At 39.8% G+C, this 18508-nt stretch overlaps 4 protein-coding genes across 7 annotated transcripts; 2 read left to right on the top strand and 2 right to left on the bottom strand.

Moving 5' to 3' along the window:
- Nucleotides 1–1812: 1812 nt before the first annotated feature.
- On the top strand, nucleotides 1813–4398 carry LOC103935003. Of its 4 annotated transcripts, none has more exons than XM_009344772.3 (4): nucleotides 1813–2140; nucleotides 3455–3714; nucleotides 3868–3937; nucleotides 4188–4398. In XM_009344772.3, the coding sequence occupies exons 1-3, from the start codon at nucleotides 2034–2036 to the stop codon at nucleotides 3927–3929; spliced, it is 429 nt and encodes a 142-aa protein (XP_009343047.2). In that variant the 5' UTR covers nucleotides 1813–2033; the 3' UTR covers nucleotides 3930–3937; nucleotides 4188–4398. The 4 variants fall into 4 exon arrangements, with proteins under 4 accessions (XP_009343047.2, XP_009343046.2, XP_048424062.1 ...); XM_009344771.3 differs by having other exon boundaries at nucleotides 4149–4398; XM_048568105.1 differs by having other exon boundaries at nucleotides 4130–4398.
- Nucleotides 4256–6552, bottom strand: LOC103935000. The gene is made up of 3 exons (XM_009344769.3): nucleotides 6055–6552; nucleotides 4749–5894; nucleotides 4256–4668 (listed from the first exon to the last, which is right to left on the bottom strand). Exons 1-3 carry the CDS (start codon nucleotides 6136–6138, stop codon nucleotides 4534–4536), a joined length of 1365 nt encoding a protein of 454 aa, XP_009343044.2. The 5' UTR covers nucleotides 6139–6552; the 3' UTR covers nucleotides 4256–4533.
- Nucleotides 6553–8778: 2226 nt separating this feature from the next.
- LOC103935004 (beta-glucuronosyltransferase GlcAT14A) lies at nucleotides 8779–14103 on the top strand. Its single transcript, XM_048568104.1, has 4 exons — nucleotides 8779–9553; nucleotides 9716–9791; nucleotides 9994–10109; nucleotides 12604–14103. The coding sequence occupies exons 1-4, from the start codon at nucleotides 9049–9051 to the stop codon at nucleotides 13122–13124; spliced, it is 1218 nt and encodes a 405-aa protein (XP_048424061.1). The 5' UTR covers nucleotides 8779–9048; the 3' UTR covers nucleotides 13125–14103.
- Nucleotides 14065–17406, bottom strand: LOC103935012 (FT-interacting protein 7). The gene has a single exon (XM_009344781.3). It carries the CDS (start codon nucleotides 17263–17265, stop codon nucleotides 14221–14223), a length of 3045 nt encoding a protein of 1014 aa, XP_009343056.2. The 5' UTR covers nucleotides 17266–17406; the 3' UTR covers nucleotides 14065–14220.
- Nucleotides 17407–18508: the final 1102 nt, after the last annotated feature.

The following is an 18508-nucleotide window of genomic DNA, read 5'->3' as shown; positions in this document are numbered from 1 at the left end:
CAACATCAATCCTCCCCTCCTTGCCAATGTGCTTTACATTTTACTTTCTTTCTTAATAAATTGTTTGTGGATCACGTTCTTTGATAAATGGCAAATGCTTCCACTAGTCTGTTTCACGTCACTTTTCGTCTTAAGAAAAAATTATGCTTGCAGTATTTCGTCTTAAGAAAAAGTTATGTAACTAGTTTGTTACGCTACATTCTTAAATTTATTATTTGAATAAAATAATGTCACATTCCGGTCCCGGTTCCGGTCCCCACCACATTCCGGGCTCGATTTCACCATAGCACGATATTGTCTGTTTTTGAGCTTTGACCATGCCCGGATCACCTATGCTGGAAATGCTTTCGTGCGAACTCGCTTAACTTTAGAGTTCCTACGGAATCCGAAGCCAGTGAGCTCTCAAAAGGTCTCGTGCTAGGTAAAGATGGGAACATACATATAAGGCTTATAGGATCTTCATCCTTGGACGATATGGAATCTTACATACAATGTTTTAATAAATAATCATTTAAATACAATATTTTAACACATAATCATTTAAAACATTCATTTAATTATTTTTTTATATTTATACTCCAACTTTAAACTTCAATCTCAAAATGACATACATTTTGGACATAAATTTGATGAGAAATCCCCAAGTGGTATTAGCCAATTTATCCTGAACTTGTACGTCATTATCAATTTTTTCTCTGAACTTTAATTTTAATCAGTTAACTCCTTAACTTTTATAATTAGCCAAATCATTCTTGCTGTTGGATTTTTTTTTAATTTTCCATTCATTATTCTGTCCATCTCGGTATTTATGAGGGCATAAAGGTCATTTTGCACCTCACCAAAACCCAATCCCAGTTGATGCTTCAACAGTGTATGTGCCTTCCTATTCTATCAACAAGGAATCAAGGTTGAATTTTGATGAGAGCAGGGAATTAGGATCGATTTTGATGAGAGATAAAATGAATTCTTTGTCCTCAATTTTTCTTGCATGGGCAGCACGTGACCTAGATGGACGAAATAGTGGATGGGAAATTAAAAAAATCTAAGTGATGGGGTGATTAGGCTAATTGTGAAAGTTCACAGAGTTAATTGATTAAAATTAAAGTTAAAAATAAAAATAATAGTGACTTACAAGGTCTCAGGGAGTAAATTGACTAATATCTCAATCCAAAAAGCACAAGTAGAGATCTCATTAATGGAAATTTTAAAACACTAACCATTTTCTAACATATAGCCTTGGAGTGGATAACTCCTATATTCAAAAGATTATTAAATTTGATAAACTTTCATAATCAAGAAACCCTTGACGGCAAGAGAAAGATTATTTAATTTTAAAGAAAGTTATACTTATTCAAGAACACATAAGCCTTACTCGTTAGATTAAAAAGTATCGAAAATACGAAAGATAAACGAAAAAGCAAGAACATGAAGTTGAGCACATTTTTGTAATAAAAAAAATGAAAAAAAGAATGAACGCATGATGATTTTTTTTGTCGTTACTAAAAAAAAAGATGAAAGCTTCTTTAAGCTTGTAAATTATATGAAATCTGAATTATGTTAAAAAGATTCCTGGTATCAAACCGATTCCAAAAATTCAAAAATGTTTTCGAAATTGGAAAGAAAATTTGATTCCGAGAATTTCAAACACAACCTGTTTAAGAAGCATTAATCAAACCGGTGATGTTCGGATAGTACTACTTATTGGGCCGAGCTCGGCCCAAAAAGAAAATCTTTAAAAAACTTGGGCTAAAACATGTAAGCTTGACCCATCTGCCATCCTCAAACCCCAAAGAAAACTATTCGATAACACCAAGAAACCAACCAACCAAACTGGAGAGACTTTCCCAACCCAATTCGTCGTCGTCGATTACACCGAAGCATTTTCTTCTCCCTCATTCCCTCCCTGTAATTTCTCTATGTGATATTTGACATCAAAGATTCAAAATTTGATCATATGGGTTCTGCTTCTGCTGCTGCAAGTATGGCGTCTTTGATTACTTTCGTCCCTGTTTCTTCGACAAGATTGAGTGTCCATGACAAGTTGTCATTTGGGTTTCATCACAAACGTGGTGGGTCGATCGCCAAATTTGCTGCCGCCATCTCTCCCAACGGCTCTGTTTCTCCTTCTTCTTCACATGGGGTAGGCCTCTGTTTCTTCACCTCTATCACTTTTCCTTCATATTATTTTATTTCCCTGGAAATTTTTGTATTTTGAGCTGTTTATTTGTTTTTAATTTCTTTTTAGTTTGATGGTTTAATTTTGTATCAATTTTTGTTTTTGTTTCTGTGGGTTGGCTACGTTTTTAGTGATCAACCTCTAGTGTTGGTTGAATTTTACTATTGATTAATGTGGAAGTTCCACCAAATGACTCGTACAAATTGATGTTGGCTGGACATTTGGAATGTTAACAGAAGACATGGGGTATTGGGAGCTAAAACTTAGCGCAAACTGAGCGCACTGGCGTTTTAGGGTTCATACAGCCGAAGGCTTTGTTGCTGTTGTTGTTACAGCTAAATGATTTTGTATTAAAATCTTAATTTTGACTGTTTCTAAACGGTAATGGATTTGAAGTAAGTTCATTTATTAATTTGAGGCTCGTCTGGTTCGTGTGTACTTTATGTTTTCACAGATTTGATTCGTAATCTCCAAAGTTTATAATTCCATAACCTCGTATAGCATTTGGTCCTTATAACCAAGGTTTTTCGATTGATGGCGTATAAGCTTTTCTCAGCTTCTGTCATTTTTAAGAATGTGCACGTGCATATCTAGGAGGAATGTTGAAGTTTGGGATTGGAAGGAAATGAAAAGGGGTGTCTTTTTATCAAAAGATGAGGTCAAGATAATTTTTTGAGGAAGCTTCAAGGCCTTGCCGAGATTGCAAGTCTGCGTTGAGTTCCAATTGACGAAGAGTTGTTTAAAACAGTTGAAATTATACTGTCTTATTTGAAAGGAAGCCTTTACCTAGGAAAATATCAAAGCTTGTTAGGGGTCTTTTTTTTGTTCTTTAACTACATAAATTGTGCATTGAGATGATTTCTTAGCCTGAATGAGTAAAACCAGGGAAATGTGAGAATGTCACATGATTGACGGAAAATGATGAAATAAGGTAATGAATTTGGATGGAGTAACATAATCAATCAATGTACACTTGGGTGCGTGCTTAACGCAAATATATGTTGACTTTCTTTGTAACAGATTGCTGGTTGCTTTTCCTTCTCACGAATAGTCTATTTCAACATATAGTACAATTTAATTTGGCTCTTTAAATAGTTTATTCTATCTAGAGTTCTATTTCTTAGTGTGCATGAATATGCCAGTAGCTGTTTGCACATTGTACAGATCGAAGACAGAAGACTTGCACTTCTGTTACTAGTTAAAATTTGGGGTGCCTATTCGTCCATAATATGTTTATCGTGAGTCTAAATCTCTTACAGCATTTATTTGATCTTGTAGTCTGGGTGCTCAGCTGGATGATGCGGATAAACAAAGAAGTAGTCTTGAATCTCTGTTTTGTTATGACAAGTCTGTACCGGAAGAGAGAATTGAGAAACCTGTTGGGATATCTTTGACCGAGAAATTCATTGGAAACAAACCACGATGCATTGATTGTGAAGCCAAAGGTGCAGTCCTTTGCACCACTTGTTCTGGTTCAGGCCTGTATGTTGATTCAATATTGGAGAGCCAGGGTATTATTGTCAAAGTTCGCTGCCTAGGTAATTAGCTTATCTTCTCTTAACTGAGTTTATAGTTGACTTGAAAAAGAAAAAGATGCTTGCACTTGATTGTCAAATATTAAAGTTTTATATTGTTGATTTGAGTATGTATGGCCAATGAGAGTATGCTAACGCAATAGTTGCTCCATGTAGGTTGCGGGGGAAGTGGCAACATTATGTGTGGAGAATGTGGTGGCCGCGGGCATCTAGGATGACCTTACTGGTTCGTTTATCTTCCTTGGATTTGTTGTATGTGCAAGTAACTTGTATTAGTCATGAAGCCTTCTCGAATTTTTTGTGACTGATTACACGATGAGTTAACATTGAAGTGTAGTAGTATCGAATTTAATTCATTTACTTTTAAATGGTATTTTTCCTCAGTTTTAATGTGCTCTTAATCACGTTGAATGTTCAGAACTACATATCATTTGCAGAAAACTGGGTGATGTTACTTTTACGGTCATTTTATACAGTGCTCAACAAGAATATATGAAGTTTGATGGAGAAACAAAGAGGATTGCATGTACCTGTTATATCTTCGTAAAATTTCTATGTACAGATCGCAGTTTAGTTTGGAAAATGTAGTATAATCAACAGAAAAATGCTACGTACTTAGTTTCATGGTCTGGTAAGATGTAGTCTAAGATTTTCGACATATACAAACACGAAAGTTACAAGTTTCCATGTTTAGCTCGTCTGATCTATTTCTGTTATGGTACTTTCTGATATATGCCTCTTGAATGATTTGAGAATGAGTCTTTCTAGTCGACTGCTGCTGCGATAGGCTTGATTACTTGTTGATAGCTTAGCTTGCAATTGTTATGCCTGAAATCTCCGGAGCTCTTCAATACGAGCAGGTATGGTCGAATCAAATCTAATGCTCCGCGGATCTTCTGCATACGCCACGTAGTAAGACGAGACACATGCTTGTGGCCATGCCATAGCAACCCTACACTGAATCACATACATCAAAGACAAAGTTAAAACACATTAGTGTTTTGATATTGCTAAGTTTACTGAGGAAGGATAAGTACCATGAAGTATCCGATGAAGAATGCGTATATTAAAACTTCTGTAGCATAGCTCTTGTGAATTATAAGAGCCCAAGTCCCGCTCACTAGGCTGCAGATTGCACCTGCTGCCACCCCTGAAAGAAAACAGAACGATCCGGTGAGATCCCAGTCGATTAATTCTTTCAGTCCTTCGTTCCCGAACATCTCCCAAGTATCCGACGATGCCTGCACAAACTCCTTATTGTACGCTCCTACGTGCACAAAACCCCAGCGATTCCCATACATCACCAGCGTCGAAGCCATTCCTGAATAGCAGTTGGCACACGAAAACAGAAACTCGTCTGTATCCCCTGCAGTCAGTTTCATGGCTCGGGCTGAACCACGGATAACCCCAAGAACCGGGACCAAGATGGAGCCGATGCAGATACACCCAGTCAAGTGCTTAATGGTGTCACGAAAAGCCTCATTCGTGTCAATCTCTGTTCCAAATGTGAAGTTCATATACTTGATTCGCGAGACAGTAACTAGCAGCGTGTTCTTGATTACTTGCATCGTCCATGCCATGCTTAGCAAGATTAGTGCGATGAACAGGACTTTCCAACTACTCCTGATAGCAGTGGCTCTTCCAATGCCGGACACCAAGAGACACGAGTAAAGAATGCTGACGGAAATTGATCGAATGACTAATGTTGTAGTCTTCGGAGTAGGAAAGGCAGTGGAAACTGATAAAACTCGAATTGCGTAGTCAAAACGGGGACTGACCCAACAGGCATACAGAGACTGAACGACGGCACAAACGATTGCAACCACACCTGCAGCCAAACTCGCAGGAGAACTTATGTCTATGAGTAGTACACCGACCGCACATGTTAGCAAAGGGCTAAGCCAGAACGCTGCCTTGAAGGCTTTGGAAGGGCTTGAGCTAGTGATCCACTGCCATATGAAAGAAAAAATTGCAGAGCACCCAATTGCAGTGAGCAATGGAGGGTAATACTCAAGGGGTCGGAAATGGTGAGTGCGAGTGTTGAAGATGAGGCCATAGAGCGTAAGGAAGATTATGAAGATCGTGATGAGGATCAAGTGCAAGTAAAAAAGAAGCTTAAAGAGCCTCCTGAGAAATTGTCCGGCTGTCGTTGTTTCGGGTGGAAAGTTGCTAGGTTCTTGCGTCTGCATCCACAGAAATTAGAAAATGAGTCCAATGTATTGATTAACAAGAAGATCAAAGAAGACCGAGAAAATCGATATTGGGAAGAAAGATGCAGCAAGAAAGAAGAAATAAATTGGTGACAGAGATGAGAGCCAGAGAAAGAAAGATTAGAGAGAGAACCTTGATTAGGTTTATGGAGGAAGGTCTGAGTTCTGCTTCTTGAACTTGTACGTGGATGTTCTTGGTAGTCTCCAAACTTGCCATAACTCGATTCACATATCTTAATGGCTTCAAAATTCCGAAATCAACTGTCCTTTCTCTTACAGAAGTTCTAGGAAGGTTTCTACCACTTTCTTTGCCTCCAAGTTTCAACAAAATCAGATGCACTGAAAATTCCCGCACTTTGAATTAAACGTTCTTGCGTCTGCATCCACAGAAACCGAACCGGATGAATCAAGATCAACGAAGACAGACGAAAATGATTTCGAAAGAGGTAAACTGCAAGGAATCTGTTATTCTAATCATCTGAAAGGAGTAACAAGAAATGTTGTGTGAGAGAGAGAGAGAGAGAGAAAGCGTGTTGATGTGTATACAAGAATATATGTAAGTCAATTGTTCCCAATTCTACTGTTGCTTTCTCTTGTTAGATATATGTGATTTCCTTCGCTTCCTTTGGCTCCAAGATTCAACAAATCGATTTAAAAATACGACAGACTGATCAAGTCTGCCTTAATACTTCGTCAATTTTTCTTCAGTAAGATTAACTTGTTAGTCACGCAACTCTCGCTCTTTCCCTCTCTCTTTGCATCATGGGTTGGCTAGCTCCACATGGGCGTTTAGGTTTTGCTAATTAGGCAGGTCAGCAAAGGTGACGTGATCCGCAAGAGTTAAACCAACTTTCTGGCCCTGTGTTTTCCCTCGTGAGGCAGTTGGGCTACATTTTTTTTCTTACACACCCTTTTTTAGTTTATGTTTCTTAATCTTTTTTAATTCATTCGATCCGATGACTGAAATTTGAGAATGGTGTGAGAGATAAAAAGAGTGTGGGGATAGCGCCAATACCCCTCACAAAATGTGCAGCAGTAAGGAAAAGAAGTTGTTTAATTTGTTCAAAAGAAAGAGATGATTGTTAGTTTTCTCTCCTTCGTGAGAGTTCTCCTTTCCTTCATGAAAGTTCTTCTCACCGCCCGCATGTGAGTGCATATCCAGCTTCTGTTTTCCTCCTCCCTTCCACTGATCCTAGCTATGGCTAGGGTTGGTGGTAGCCCCTTGCTCCTCTTGTTTTCCTTTTCTTTCCTTTTGTCCCTGCTTGATTTTTCCTCTACCTTTTTGTTGGTTCGACCTTCTCCTCTTCTCTCTGCTGCCTTTGGTTTCCCTTCCTCAACTCCCTTTCTTCCTTTCTTTTTCCCTCCACCTGCTTAATTTTCATCACTCCACATCCTACCCTTTCCACTTGGCTCACTCCTCTAGTGCTACTCATCCTCTAGATCGACTTCCACTAATCCACACAGTGAACGCAAATCTTCGCGATTCCTGTTTAGGAGGGAGATGTGTAGAGTTTCGGATTTTTTTGATGCTTGGATGTTCGCACCACCTTCTTGCCTCAACTTGGCCTGGTTGCCTTTGTTGCTCGTAGGTTGTTTCCTGCAAGCTTCCTTCGATTTGTGCTGCCAATCTTCGATGTGCTCTTTGGCGGTTGTTGGAGCCTTCTTTTTATCCACTTTGGGGGCTCGATTTGGCTTGTTTTCGGGGCAATTGGTTCGAGTCTAGAGGTCCTTCAGATGGCAGCAGCGGCAGAGGTTGCAAGTTGTTTGGTTTTTTTTGGTTTTCTGTTGAGCTTGGTTTTGTTGTACTTTGGAGGTCCATACTTTTGTTGTTGTGTTTGTGTTGTATGTGGGCCTCTCTCTTGTAACTATGTGTTGTTAGTAATAAAACAAGCAACCCAATTTATAAAAAAAAAGAAAAAAAAAAAAGAAAGAGATGATTGTTTGGTTTAACCACTGACTTACCCTTAACTCCTTCTAGGGCAAACATAATTACAGGGTTGCCCTTCAACAATATTTGGGGGGATGTTCAATTTCCAGGTTCCAACTACTTACCAGGAAATGATAAGGTCAAGTTGAACTGCTACTCTATACATTTTGTTGGTACATGGTTTGGGCCTCACAACATGGCTTGGGCCTCGTATTTTTGGGCTTCGTTTTGGGCCTAACATAGAAATACGTCAACAAAAAAAAATGAGGTTGTGTCCAAAGGGCTCCCTCACCCTTTCTTTAGAGACTCTGCACTTTACTCTCTTAAAGGCTCTCCTGAGAAAACCGGCGAAACAACTCTACGTGGATTACGTTCAATTCTTACTTCAACATACCTGAAAATACAATCAAAAGGTTGATACAGAACAGACTACAAAATGTTAGAGGAAATTACAAATATTCATCATGAGCACTTGCAAGGGCATGTATGATGAATTTGTAAATGACTCATTCCAACTAGTCATTTGTAAAGTTCTCCCACATGTCTTTCTCGTATATAATAATTCGTAGTTCATTTCTCATTAACTTGGCCTCAATCACATGAAACTTGGAAATCTCTCACCAAACCATAATGTAAATATTATGAGTTACACAGTCAAATCAAAACCTATCCAAGGCATCAAACAAGCCTAAATAGTACTAAACTGAAACTGACCATTCTTTTAGTGTTTTAAACAATTTACATAGCACAGATACACTGTTAGTGTGATATTCTTTCTCAATGTACAATGTTATGTGGAAAAACCTACACATATAATTATATTATACGCATAAAACAATATAATAACAGGTGTACTCATATCATAAAAGTCATCATTTTATCAAGTTCCTGTCATTGCTCAAAAGCTAAGCCAGTTAACAAACGCCTCAACAGAATACTAATTAAAGCCTTAAAAGGTCTCTCCTCACCCAACAAGAATAGACTGAGTGATACATCATACATCTGCATCGCCTTCTCTTCAAAGCAAGGAACCCAAACTTTTATCTAACCCCCCCCCTCTCCCCCACACACTTCCCAATCTCTCCTTTATTTTATTCTCCAACCTCATTAGCTTTGCAATTAGCACTCTCTCCTTAACCATTTTAACTACCCTCTCTCTCTTTCTCTCTAAACATTCATCCATGCCCAAAATCTTCAGCAATGGCCATCAAAGTTTGTGTGATATCTTTCCTCCTAACCTCAGTTCTCTTCTCTCTCCTATACATCCCAACGAGGTTAAAAATCCCCATCCACAACTTCAAGCCGGTCATAAACTACTTCAACTTAACCACCATATCCAACACCAGCAACACCAAGCCATATCCAGTGACATTTGCTTACCTAATCTCTGCATCCAAGGGCGATTCCATGAAGCTAAAACGCATGCTGTACGCCCTATACCATCCTGGAAATTACTATCTAATCCACATGGATTACGGTGCACCAGAAGATGAGCACAGGGACATTGCTGACTTCGTGGCTGGAGATCCAGTTTTTGGGCAAGTTGGTAATGTTTGGATTTTGGGAAAACCTAATTTGGTCACTTATAGAGGACCAACAATGCTTGCTACTACTCTTCATGCGTTGTCTTTGCTCTTGAGGACTTGGGATTGGGATTGGTTTATCAATCTCAGTGCTTCTGATTATCCTTTAATCACTCAAGATGGTATGGTGAGTGCTTTTTTTTAATTTTTTAATTTAATTTAATTTTTATTTTTTGTTTTTGCTGCAATTAAATTATTTTTTTGTGTTGGGGTTTTTCTTACTTAATTTCTTGCATCCTTACATTTTTACTTAATTAATTTTATTAAAATTTGTTTAATTTCAGATATGATCCATGCGTTTTCTGATTTGCCAAGAGATCTCAATTTTATACAGCACACCAGTCGCTTGGGTTGGAAGCTGTGAGTCTTTCCTTTTTTTTGTTTAATTTAGTAATTTCATCGCCTACAATTTTTGTTTAGCACTAAACTAATTAAGTTTGACTAGAACAATGTACTCGTTCTCCGCTGTTGTTAAGATTAAAATAGAATTATCGCTCTGATTAAAAGAACAATTAGTACTTCCGTACTTGTACATTGTTAAAACTAATTACTGGTCTTGCAGGAATAAGAGAGGTAAGCCAATGATAATAGACCCAGGACTGTACAGCCTCAATAAATCAGAGTTGTGGTGGGTAATTAAACAAAGGGCTCTCCCAACTGCTTTCAAGCTTTACACAGGTTCAACCCCATCTCCCAAATCTTTTCTTATTAAGAATTATTAATTTCGTTAATTAAGTTGATAATTACAAATTAGAGAAAAACCAGTAGCAAATAGATATCTTTTGCTTTTATTTGTGGGTAATGGTACTGCAGTATCACGTGAACTTCTGAACAACACGCATGTGGTTTATGCATTTTGTATAGGGTTTATATAAATCAAATCTTGAACTTGCTAAGTACTGTTAAGTACTTTTCCTGTTTATAAAATGAAGTGCACATGTCAAGGTTAGTTTAGATGCCAGAATCTTAAAACTGAATGAGCAAATTCTTCCTACTTTTTTTTTTTTTTCCAAATACAAGCGATGTTACTACACTAAATTAGAAGCTATAAAGGAGGGTTTGAACCAGAGAATAATTGGTTGAAGAAGAATGCCTTAACCACTATGACAATTCACCGCTTACAAATTCGTCATACTAATTGAGGATTAGTTTTCCTTAGCTAAGAAAAAAGTGCATTATTTAAAGGTAGCCATTTATCAAATTTTAATGAACCAAGTATTAATTAGTACTAATTGATTATTAATTTTTCAATGTATTGTATATCTCCTTCCACCACTTATATCATATCTCTATCATCCAAATAGAATACTTATATATATATATATATATATATATGTAAAGGGTTTTTTTCAGTTAGAATAGTCTCTGAGATTAGCATAACTTTTCACTTTGGTCTCTGAGATTTAAAATTGATGGAAGTGATCATTGAGATTATCCACCGTCAATTATTTTGGTTATTTTGTGAAATACTTCTGTTAAATTGAGGGTATTCTTATCAAAGCAACTCTTCCACTTGAATTGACAGTTTCTTCAATTTAATGGAAATTTTTCACAGAATGACCAAAATGATTGACAATATTTGGAAGGAGTGTGCTATCCACACATTCCATTTTACTTCTCACACACTCCTTGATAATTTCTATCCATTGATCTTTTTCAATTCATCCGATCCGACGGCTGAAAATTTAAAATGTGTGTGAGAAGTAAAACCGGATGTGTGGATATCGCACCCCAATTCATTCGATCCGACGATCGAAAATTAAAAAAGTGTGTGAGAAGTAAAATAGGGATGTGTGGATATCACATTCCTATTTGGAATCGTTTTTATGGATTTTAAACTTAAAATCAAAATGAAAAGTTATACAAATTTCAATAACAATTTAGGCAGAAAAATCAATAGGTCAACATTAAGCTTCTTTATCTAAAAGTCAATAAAAAAACTAGGGTAGAGAACATTCCAGTTGGAACCCATGATGAGTCCATAACAAGACGAAAGATATGATTAAATTTATGGATTATAAGTAAGTTGTGGTCTTTTCGTTTGGGGCATGCTTCAGATGTCCTTTTCACCCTTTTCTTTATTTCCACTTCTTGGGGTAGGTTTGTGTGACAGTTCATATTTATCATGATATTGTATGCATCACGTTTCTGAAGAACATGCTTTGGCATTTTTGCTCTCTCCACCTAACCATTGTCGGCTGGACCAAACTACTGTTCAACACTCCACACACCTTAATCGCAACACAAAAACGTTAGAAGTTTGAAAAGATATTGGCTAATCAGATATACAATCTCAATTTCTAAATTGTTTAAAGTTGAATATCGACAACATGGCCATAAAATATTTGGCGATATTGCAAGAAGATATTGCAGACATTAAAAATAAATCATTTCAATGATTGAGATTGAGATTTGAAAACTGATCGTTTAGCTAATGCTCCTAATTTTAAACCCAACATTTTCTTAATTAACCTGGTTAAGAAACTTTCTTGTTTTGGGGGTTAATTCTGGTTGAACTCTTTTTACTGCATGTGGTAATATGGTGTAGATCGAGTAATAAGCACTGGTTAACCAAAAAGAGTAATAAGCGTTGAAGAGACAGCAGAGCTATGGCAGACAACCAGACACCTGCAATCTGCATGCACCACACATTTAAATGATAAGGCCTTTAATTTACTGGGAATGCACGTGTTATCTTGCTTCTATAGATTCTTTGAAGGAGTAATTTCCAATATATACGCTTGTTTATTAAACACATAAATATATCAATGGCTTGCAAATATGGAAGTTTATATATTGTATTAAAAAAATATTGAACGCACTCTCATTTTGTTAATTAAAATTGTAAAATATTGGTTTGGAGTGCCTCTAGGGTTATGTATTTGAGCTTCCTTTATTTTTTTTAATACCAGATTAAGCCTTATAATGGGTTAGTTACAATAATTTAATTTGAATTCGCATTCGGCAAAAATAGAACCTAAAAACTCTCATTACGAGTGAAAATGAATAGTACTACGGTCTAAATTTGAGATTTCTTTTACTAATAGAAAGAAGCTTTTGTACTGCCCACGTTGGCAATATGGCCGCTAATGTGGTTTGAATAGCAACGCTCTTACTAAAATGACCATATACACTTATTTATATTGATAATTGTGTCTTGCTTTCAATCCAGGTTCAGCTTGGACAATTTTATCAAGATCTTTTTCCGAGTACTGCATAGTAGGGTGGGACAATCTGCCAAGGACTCTCCTCCTCTACTACACTAACTTTGTCTCATCACCGGAAGGCTACTTCCAAACCGTAATATGCAACTCCGAATACTACAAGAACACCACGGTCAATCATGACCTTCACTACATTACATGGGATACACCTCCAAAGCAGCACCCGAGGTCTCTTGGACTCAGAGATTTTAGAAGAATGATTCTAAGCAACCGTCCATTTGCTCGAAAGTTCAAGAAAAACGCCCCGGTTCTAAACAAAATCGATCGTGAACTTCTTAAACGACGTCGTGGACAATTTGCTTATGGGGGGTGGTGTTCTGGGAGTAATGGGAAGACGCAAAATGTATGCTCGAGTTTGCAGAGTGAAAACTATGGCGTTTTAAGGCCCGGACCCGGGTCTAGGAGGTTGAAATCTTTGTTAACGAAACTCCTCTCCACAAGGAACTTCAAGAAACAACAATGCAGATGATTCCTTTAGCCAAAAGGAATAAATTGTATGCTTTTAATTAGTGTTCTACATGATTTTTTGAAATTTGGGGTTTTTTTTTAAATATTTTATACAGAATTCTAAAAGGTGGTAGTGGTGTGGCGGGCAACTTAGGCGTCTGGGCGGGGCACTAAACAAGCAATTGAACACATTATATTGCCCCTCTATTTTCTGTTTAGGGTGTTTTTTCTTGTTCAACACAATTCTTAGCCTTACAATTGAGTGGGCCTCAAATATTTGTTTTGAGTCCATGGATCATATGCAATTGTGCTGGGATGACTCGAGACCAATATTTCAATTAGGGGATTATTTTCTGGTAAGAGGTTATCAACTTTATTAGTTAAGATCATTCACTTTTGCATCGAGTTTTTGATAGCGATCACTATTTGATTTAGGGTTTAGGATTAGCATCCAACAATACATAATAACGTATTTATTAAAAAAAGTTTCAAGTACGAGTTATGAGAGTTTACTCGAAATTTTTGGTTGAATCATTAAACTTTGCCTGTCCAAAATTAGTTTCCATTTAAGGACAATGTTAGGTCAACCAAATGTGCAAATCAAATGATGTGTCATCAATAAGAAATAAACACGTTAATCAACACTTAAACAAAAATGCTTTCTTAAAAATTTAGTCTCTTTAGCATTACTCTTAAATTAATGTTTTTCAATGCTATAACCCGCTAGGGAGATTAAAAAAAAACATGGAAATTAGAGCTTGTTCACCGATTAGCCAACTTTAAAAGTGGATTTAGACCGTTGCCTGCATTTCTGCATTTTCTGGAACCTAAACCTAATTTTGAATTTAGATGAAATCGCAGTCAGAGTAAATTAATTATATAGTCCACACCCCATAGACAACAACGGCCATTTTTCTTCCACCTTTTTCACGCATTATTTCAAGTTCAATTCAACTAATTAATAAAAAAAAAAAAAATCTTCATATGAAATACCCATGAGAAATAATAAAAAAAACAAAAATAATACATCATCAGCTTGCGGCTAGCAACTTAACGAGTAACTACGTACTTCACCAAGAGAGTGCAACAAAAAATACACCCCATACAGACGGATCACCCTACATAATCTGGTCAGAGAGCGACGGCAATCGCCGGAAAAAGTTTACCGGAACCGACGGCATGTCGTCACGGAACCGTGGGTGGCGCAAGTAGTAGAACCCTGACCCTAACACAAAGGCCTTGAAAGGAACCATGTAAAACACCAAAGAAGCTACCAAGCAAAACACCACAAATATTCCCGTTGCCCTTGGGTCCCTCCAATTAAACAGGGCTTCCAAACGCTCCCCCTGGGCTGCCACGTCTCCCAAAAGTGTTTGGGCCCTACCTCCGAGGGCTCGCAGTCGATCATATCGGATACGAACTATATCCGCCGGTCGCGTGGACGGAAACCCATCGAGCTCCTCATCCAGCTCGTCCGGGCTCACCGCATCGACGTACGACATCCTTGGGTCCATATTATGTGGGCCCCGTTGACGATACCGCGACCGTACCAGTAGGACCAAGAAGGCGTACATGAACACGGTGGGTAACAACAAGTGCGGACAAACCACAACCGCCACAAGCAGCAAGTGAACTAAAACAGTGGTGGGCGGGTGCATCCACGTGCGGATTCCATCGAGCCAACGGGCCAAAGTTGCCACACGTGACAGGCACCCCACCACTCGAAACCAATTGGCCTTGCTTCTCCTCATGCTCCACACGTGTGTGTCCGAATCCAACATGAACTGAACCACCTCTTGTCCCAAAGGCGGCTCGGACCTTGCAAGCCGAGCCGTAACAATCCGCATAGCCGTGTGCCTCAAAATATCTTGCTGCGCCGGACCTAGTGGGCGCACGTAGTGCATCCTAGGAAGCATTGGTGACGTGTAAGCTTGGATCAGACTAATCCACGATGAGCATGAGAATCTAACGGCTATCTCAATCTCTCCCATTTTCTTGGCCCCACCAGGAAGCAACACCGTAAGGGAATATGAACTCATGTACACACGATTAACATCCAAAGTCGATAGCCGCAGACGGATCTTCCCGACCCGAATATCCTTCTCGGGTTTTCCCGCTTCATCGCTCTTGTACCTTCCGTTATCAAAAACTCCAATAGTGAGAACCGTACAAGGATCGTATACGTCCCAAGTGTACTGCTCGTTCCACCGTGGATTAAACCGGTCGAGAATGGTTCGGGTCCGGACCCACTTCGGCCCGTATTTGGCAACCACGTAAGTATCGGTGGTCCCACGCACGCCATTTTTGGTCTTCACCGGTAGCAAATTGGTGGCCCCGCGAATACCAACTTCCAGCAACCCAATCGGTGGTTTCGCAAGCTGCTTCGCCGCCGCTCTAACATCGCTGGTTACGTGCGCCGCCTCATCCAGCACGTGATACCCGCCTTCCAAACAAACTCGCAGGTGTATTCTTCCCGCGTAAGGACGCGTCTCGTCGCCGACCAAATTGAACCACATGGACTTTGGCTGGGCTCGATCATCGATCCTCCTCTCGACACTCGGCACGTGTACTTTGGCGTGGCCCACAGACTGCCCATTAGTTACGTCTTCAACGGTCAAAAGCAGAAACGGCTCAAACGGCTCGGCTGCCACAAACACCAAGTCTTCGTTCCAAGTTGGGTTGGCGGAGCTCGAGGACGTGGACCCTACGGCCGTCCTACTGGTCTTGAAAAGCTGCGGACCCAGCTGGGCTTTCACGTAAAGTTCGGGATTTCGAGCCTTGGGTTTAGCTTCGGATCCCGAACCTAGCTGCAGATCCTGGGTCTGGATGACCGTTAGTCTCAAATACCAAAGCTTTGGAGACAGATACACCTTGGCTCGGGTCTCCGGTATCAACCCGCCTGAATCGGACTGCCACGCCTCCTGAAACGCCTCGTCCGCCTGAGTCCCAATCCACACCGCCAGCATGACGTCATTTCCCGCCGACTTCTCGGACTCCAGAGTGTACCATTGAGGAGCCAGAGGACTGTCCGGGGGGACTCGCTTCGGCACCTCCTGCAGATCGAACGACACAGTCCCGAGGCAGCTCTCTGTTTTAATCGGCGGTTCGTTTTCCTTCTTCTCCTGCGCCTCCGCCCATACGGAAACTTCCAGCGACGTCGAATTCAATCCTTCCTTGTCAAAAGCAAATACTTGATCCCAATCTTTGCCGTCAATCTGAGTCTTGGTTTTGATGCTGTGCGTTCCGATCGCCAGCTTTGCGTAAACGGATTCGGTGCTGGTAGGACCCGCATTTGCTCTCTTGGATTTGACGACCCGGACATATAGGAACGGCATACGATCGACGAGATCGTACGCGTTCCGGCTCCGATCCCGAACCAACGGCTGAAGCTCGAGCTCGCTGATTCCGCCGTTGATCACTTGCGCGTTCTTCTCTTTCTCCGTTTGCTTTGTTTTCTCCGCCACTGCGTACGCGATTGGAGGATTTTGAACCTCCGGCGGCGGAGCTGGTGGTGTGGCAGCAGCTGAAGCCTCCTCAGCCTTTTCCGGTGGATTCGGCTTCTCCTCCGGTTTCGCCTCCTCCTTAGGCTTTTCTTCTTGTTTATTGTCAGTCTCCTCTTTCTTTTCCTCTGCTTTCGCCGCAGCAGCCTCTGGATTTTGATCCTCTGATTTTGGATTCTCGGGCGGCTTCTCCTCCGTCGCAGGCTGAGTATCAGGCGCTGCCTCCTGCTTCTTCTCCTCCTCTGCCGGTGGGGGCGCGGGAGGATCTTCGTCAATGTAATAAATCTTCAATCCGACCTCGCCCTTGATCTGAGAAAACACGCTCCGCTTCTCCAGCGGAAAGTAAACCAGCGCCGCCGCATCAGATTTCACAAAAGTATTTCCCGGAATCTTTACTTTTCCTAGAAAAGTGCTGCGCTTGGCGGCCTTCTTGTCGTTGTAGATGTTGATCTCCAGCATCTCGGTGGCCATGGATTCGCTGTCGTTGACAAGAAACTCTAGCTTCTCGTCCCACTCGGGGTTGAGATCTCGCTGCTTCGTCTTCGTCCGCCGCCGCTGCCCGTCGTAGTCGACGATCGCGTAGGCGCTCGCCGTCCCCTGTCCGTCTTTCGGCATTAGGTTCTTGGCGTTGCACACTTCCACGATCAGCTTGCGGGTCGCCATGTTTGTTTCCAGAGACAGAGAGGAGAGAAATTGATGAAGATTTTAGAAAGAGAAAATGGTGAAGAAATATTATAGAGAGAGAGAGAGAGAGAGAGAGAGAGAGATGAGTGAGAGAGTGTCACTGACTTACTCTTATGACAAGGGACCGGAAAATTGAAAGGGGTTTTAAAAAGAGGTGGGGAGAGCGGGGACACGTCAGCAGGGCTACGTAAGACAAGGTTGGCCGCGTGGCGGGATCTTGGGGCCCGAGAGATGTTGGATGGATTGTGGGGGCAATAGTAGCGTGGGTTCCTGAGAGGGCTGACCACCGTGCCTAGTGCTGCTCTGCAGAGCAGGAAGGGATTTTTCGATCGGTTTTTATCGGAGGGATAATGTTTCTGATTATTTACAAATTTTGCCATTTATTCATAATTTAGGAGCCGGTGCTTAATTATTCTGTTTTCAAATTTTTATATTTTCTGCAATTTCGTTTGAAAATTTAAAAAATAAAAACGAAATGGTTATCAAACGACAATTTAACTAACCAATTTTCATTTTAATACTTAATCATGAAAGTACATTAAACAAACTAATTAATATGGCGTCACATATATGAATCAATGTTGCAAAAATACACAATGTTGTGAAATCATTCATTAGGAGACCAACATCTGAGATAGCAAGTTTTCTCTCGCATTTGATTACTATTCCTTAGCTTTTAAGGAATTCATTCATCGTGGTTGTAAGCGACAGATTTTTCTCAATTTTTTCTCACTTGGTAGCATAGGAGCAAGGAAGAAAGATTGAGAATAAGAACTATTTGATTTGATTCATTTCCAATAGCTATGAGATGATTATCTGCATTTTATCAACCGATACTTTTCTTACACTTGTAGCTTTTCAAGGCTGAGAATGCAGCTATGTAACATCTCCATCGAAAATTGAAGTATTACACACGTGTGTCAAATTTACAAAATAAAAACCACATAATACGTAAAATGACATTGTAGGGTATGCATGCTTTCTTGTAGTAGTTACATGCAGTAGGGCATGCACGATTTATTGTCTGCAATTTTTTTTTTTTAAGATGCAGTATTCATTTATATATATTTCTTTATCTTTCTACAACGGCTTTATTTCACTGAACATTGCATTCTATTCCTTTCTACTTTTAAAAAGATACAACATAAGCCAAAATCTATCTTATTTTCATGTCAAAAGCATATATTAGTCGGTTTTCTGCTACAATTGTGTTGTTGCAAAA

This window comes from the organism of the source record quoted next, unplaced genomic scaffold (genome assembly GCF_019419815.1).
Source record: "Pyrus x bretschneideri cultivar Hongxiangsu unplaced genomic scaffold, Pyrus_bretschneideri_v1 Contig47, whole genome shotgun sequence".
NCBI classification, from domain to species: Eukaryota; Viridiplantae; Streptophyta; class Magnoliopsida; order Rosales; family Rosaceae; genus Pyrus; species Pyrus x bretschneideri.
This window is presented reverse-complemented; position numbering and strand designations above follow the sequence as displayed.

Coding starts and splice junctions, on each gene's coding strand:
- LOC103935012 (XM_009344781.3), bottom strand. CDS start 17,265: ATGGCGACCCGCAAGCTGATCGTGGAAGTGTGCAACGCCAAGAACCTA.
- LOC103935000 (XM_009344769.3), bottom strand. CDS start 6,138: ATGGCAAGTTTGGAGACTACCAAGAACATCCACGTACAAGTTCAAGAA. Junction 5,895..6,054: donor CCTCCATAAACCTAATCAAG/GTTCTCTCTCTA, acceptor CTGTGGATGCAG/ACGCAAGAACCTAGCAACTT. Junction 4,669..4,748: donor TCTTCATCGGATACTTCATG/GTACTTATCCTT, acceptor TATGTGATTCAG/TGTAGGGTTGCTATGGCATG.
- LOC103935004 (XM_048568104.1), top strand. CDS start 9,049: ATGGCCATCAAAGTTTGTGTGATATCTTTCCTCCTAACCTCAGTTCTC. Junction 9,554..9,715: donor TCCTTTAATCACTCAAGATG/GTATGGTGAGTG, acceptor GTTTAATTTCAG/ATATGATCCATGCGTTTTCT. Junction 9,792..9,993: donor AGTCGCTTGGGTTGGAAGCT/GTGAGTCTTTCC, acceptor CTGGTCTTGCAG/GAATAAGAGAGGTAAGCCAA.
- LOC103935003 (XM_009344772.3), top strand. CDS start 2,034: ATGACAAGTTGTCATTTGGGTTTCATCACAAACGTGGTGGGTCGATCG. Junction 2,141..3,454: donor CTCCTTCTTCTTCACATGGG/GTAGGCCTCTGT, acceptor TTGATCTTGTAG/TCTGGGTGCTCAGCTGGATG. Junction 3,715..3,867: donor TGTCAAAGTTCGCTGCCTAG/GTAATTAGCTTA, acceptor TGCTCCATGTAG/GTTGCGGGGGAAGTGGCAAC.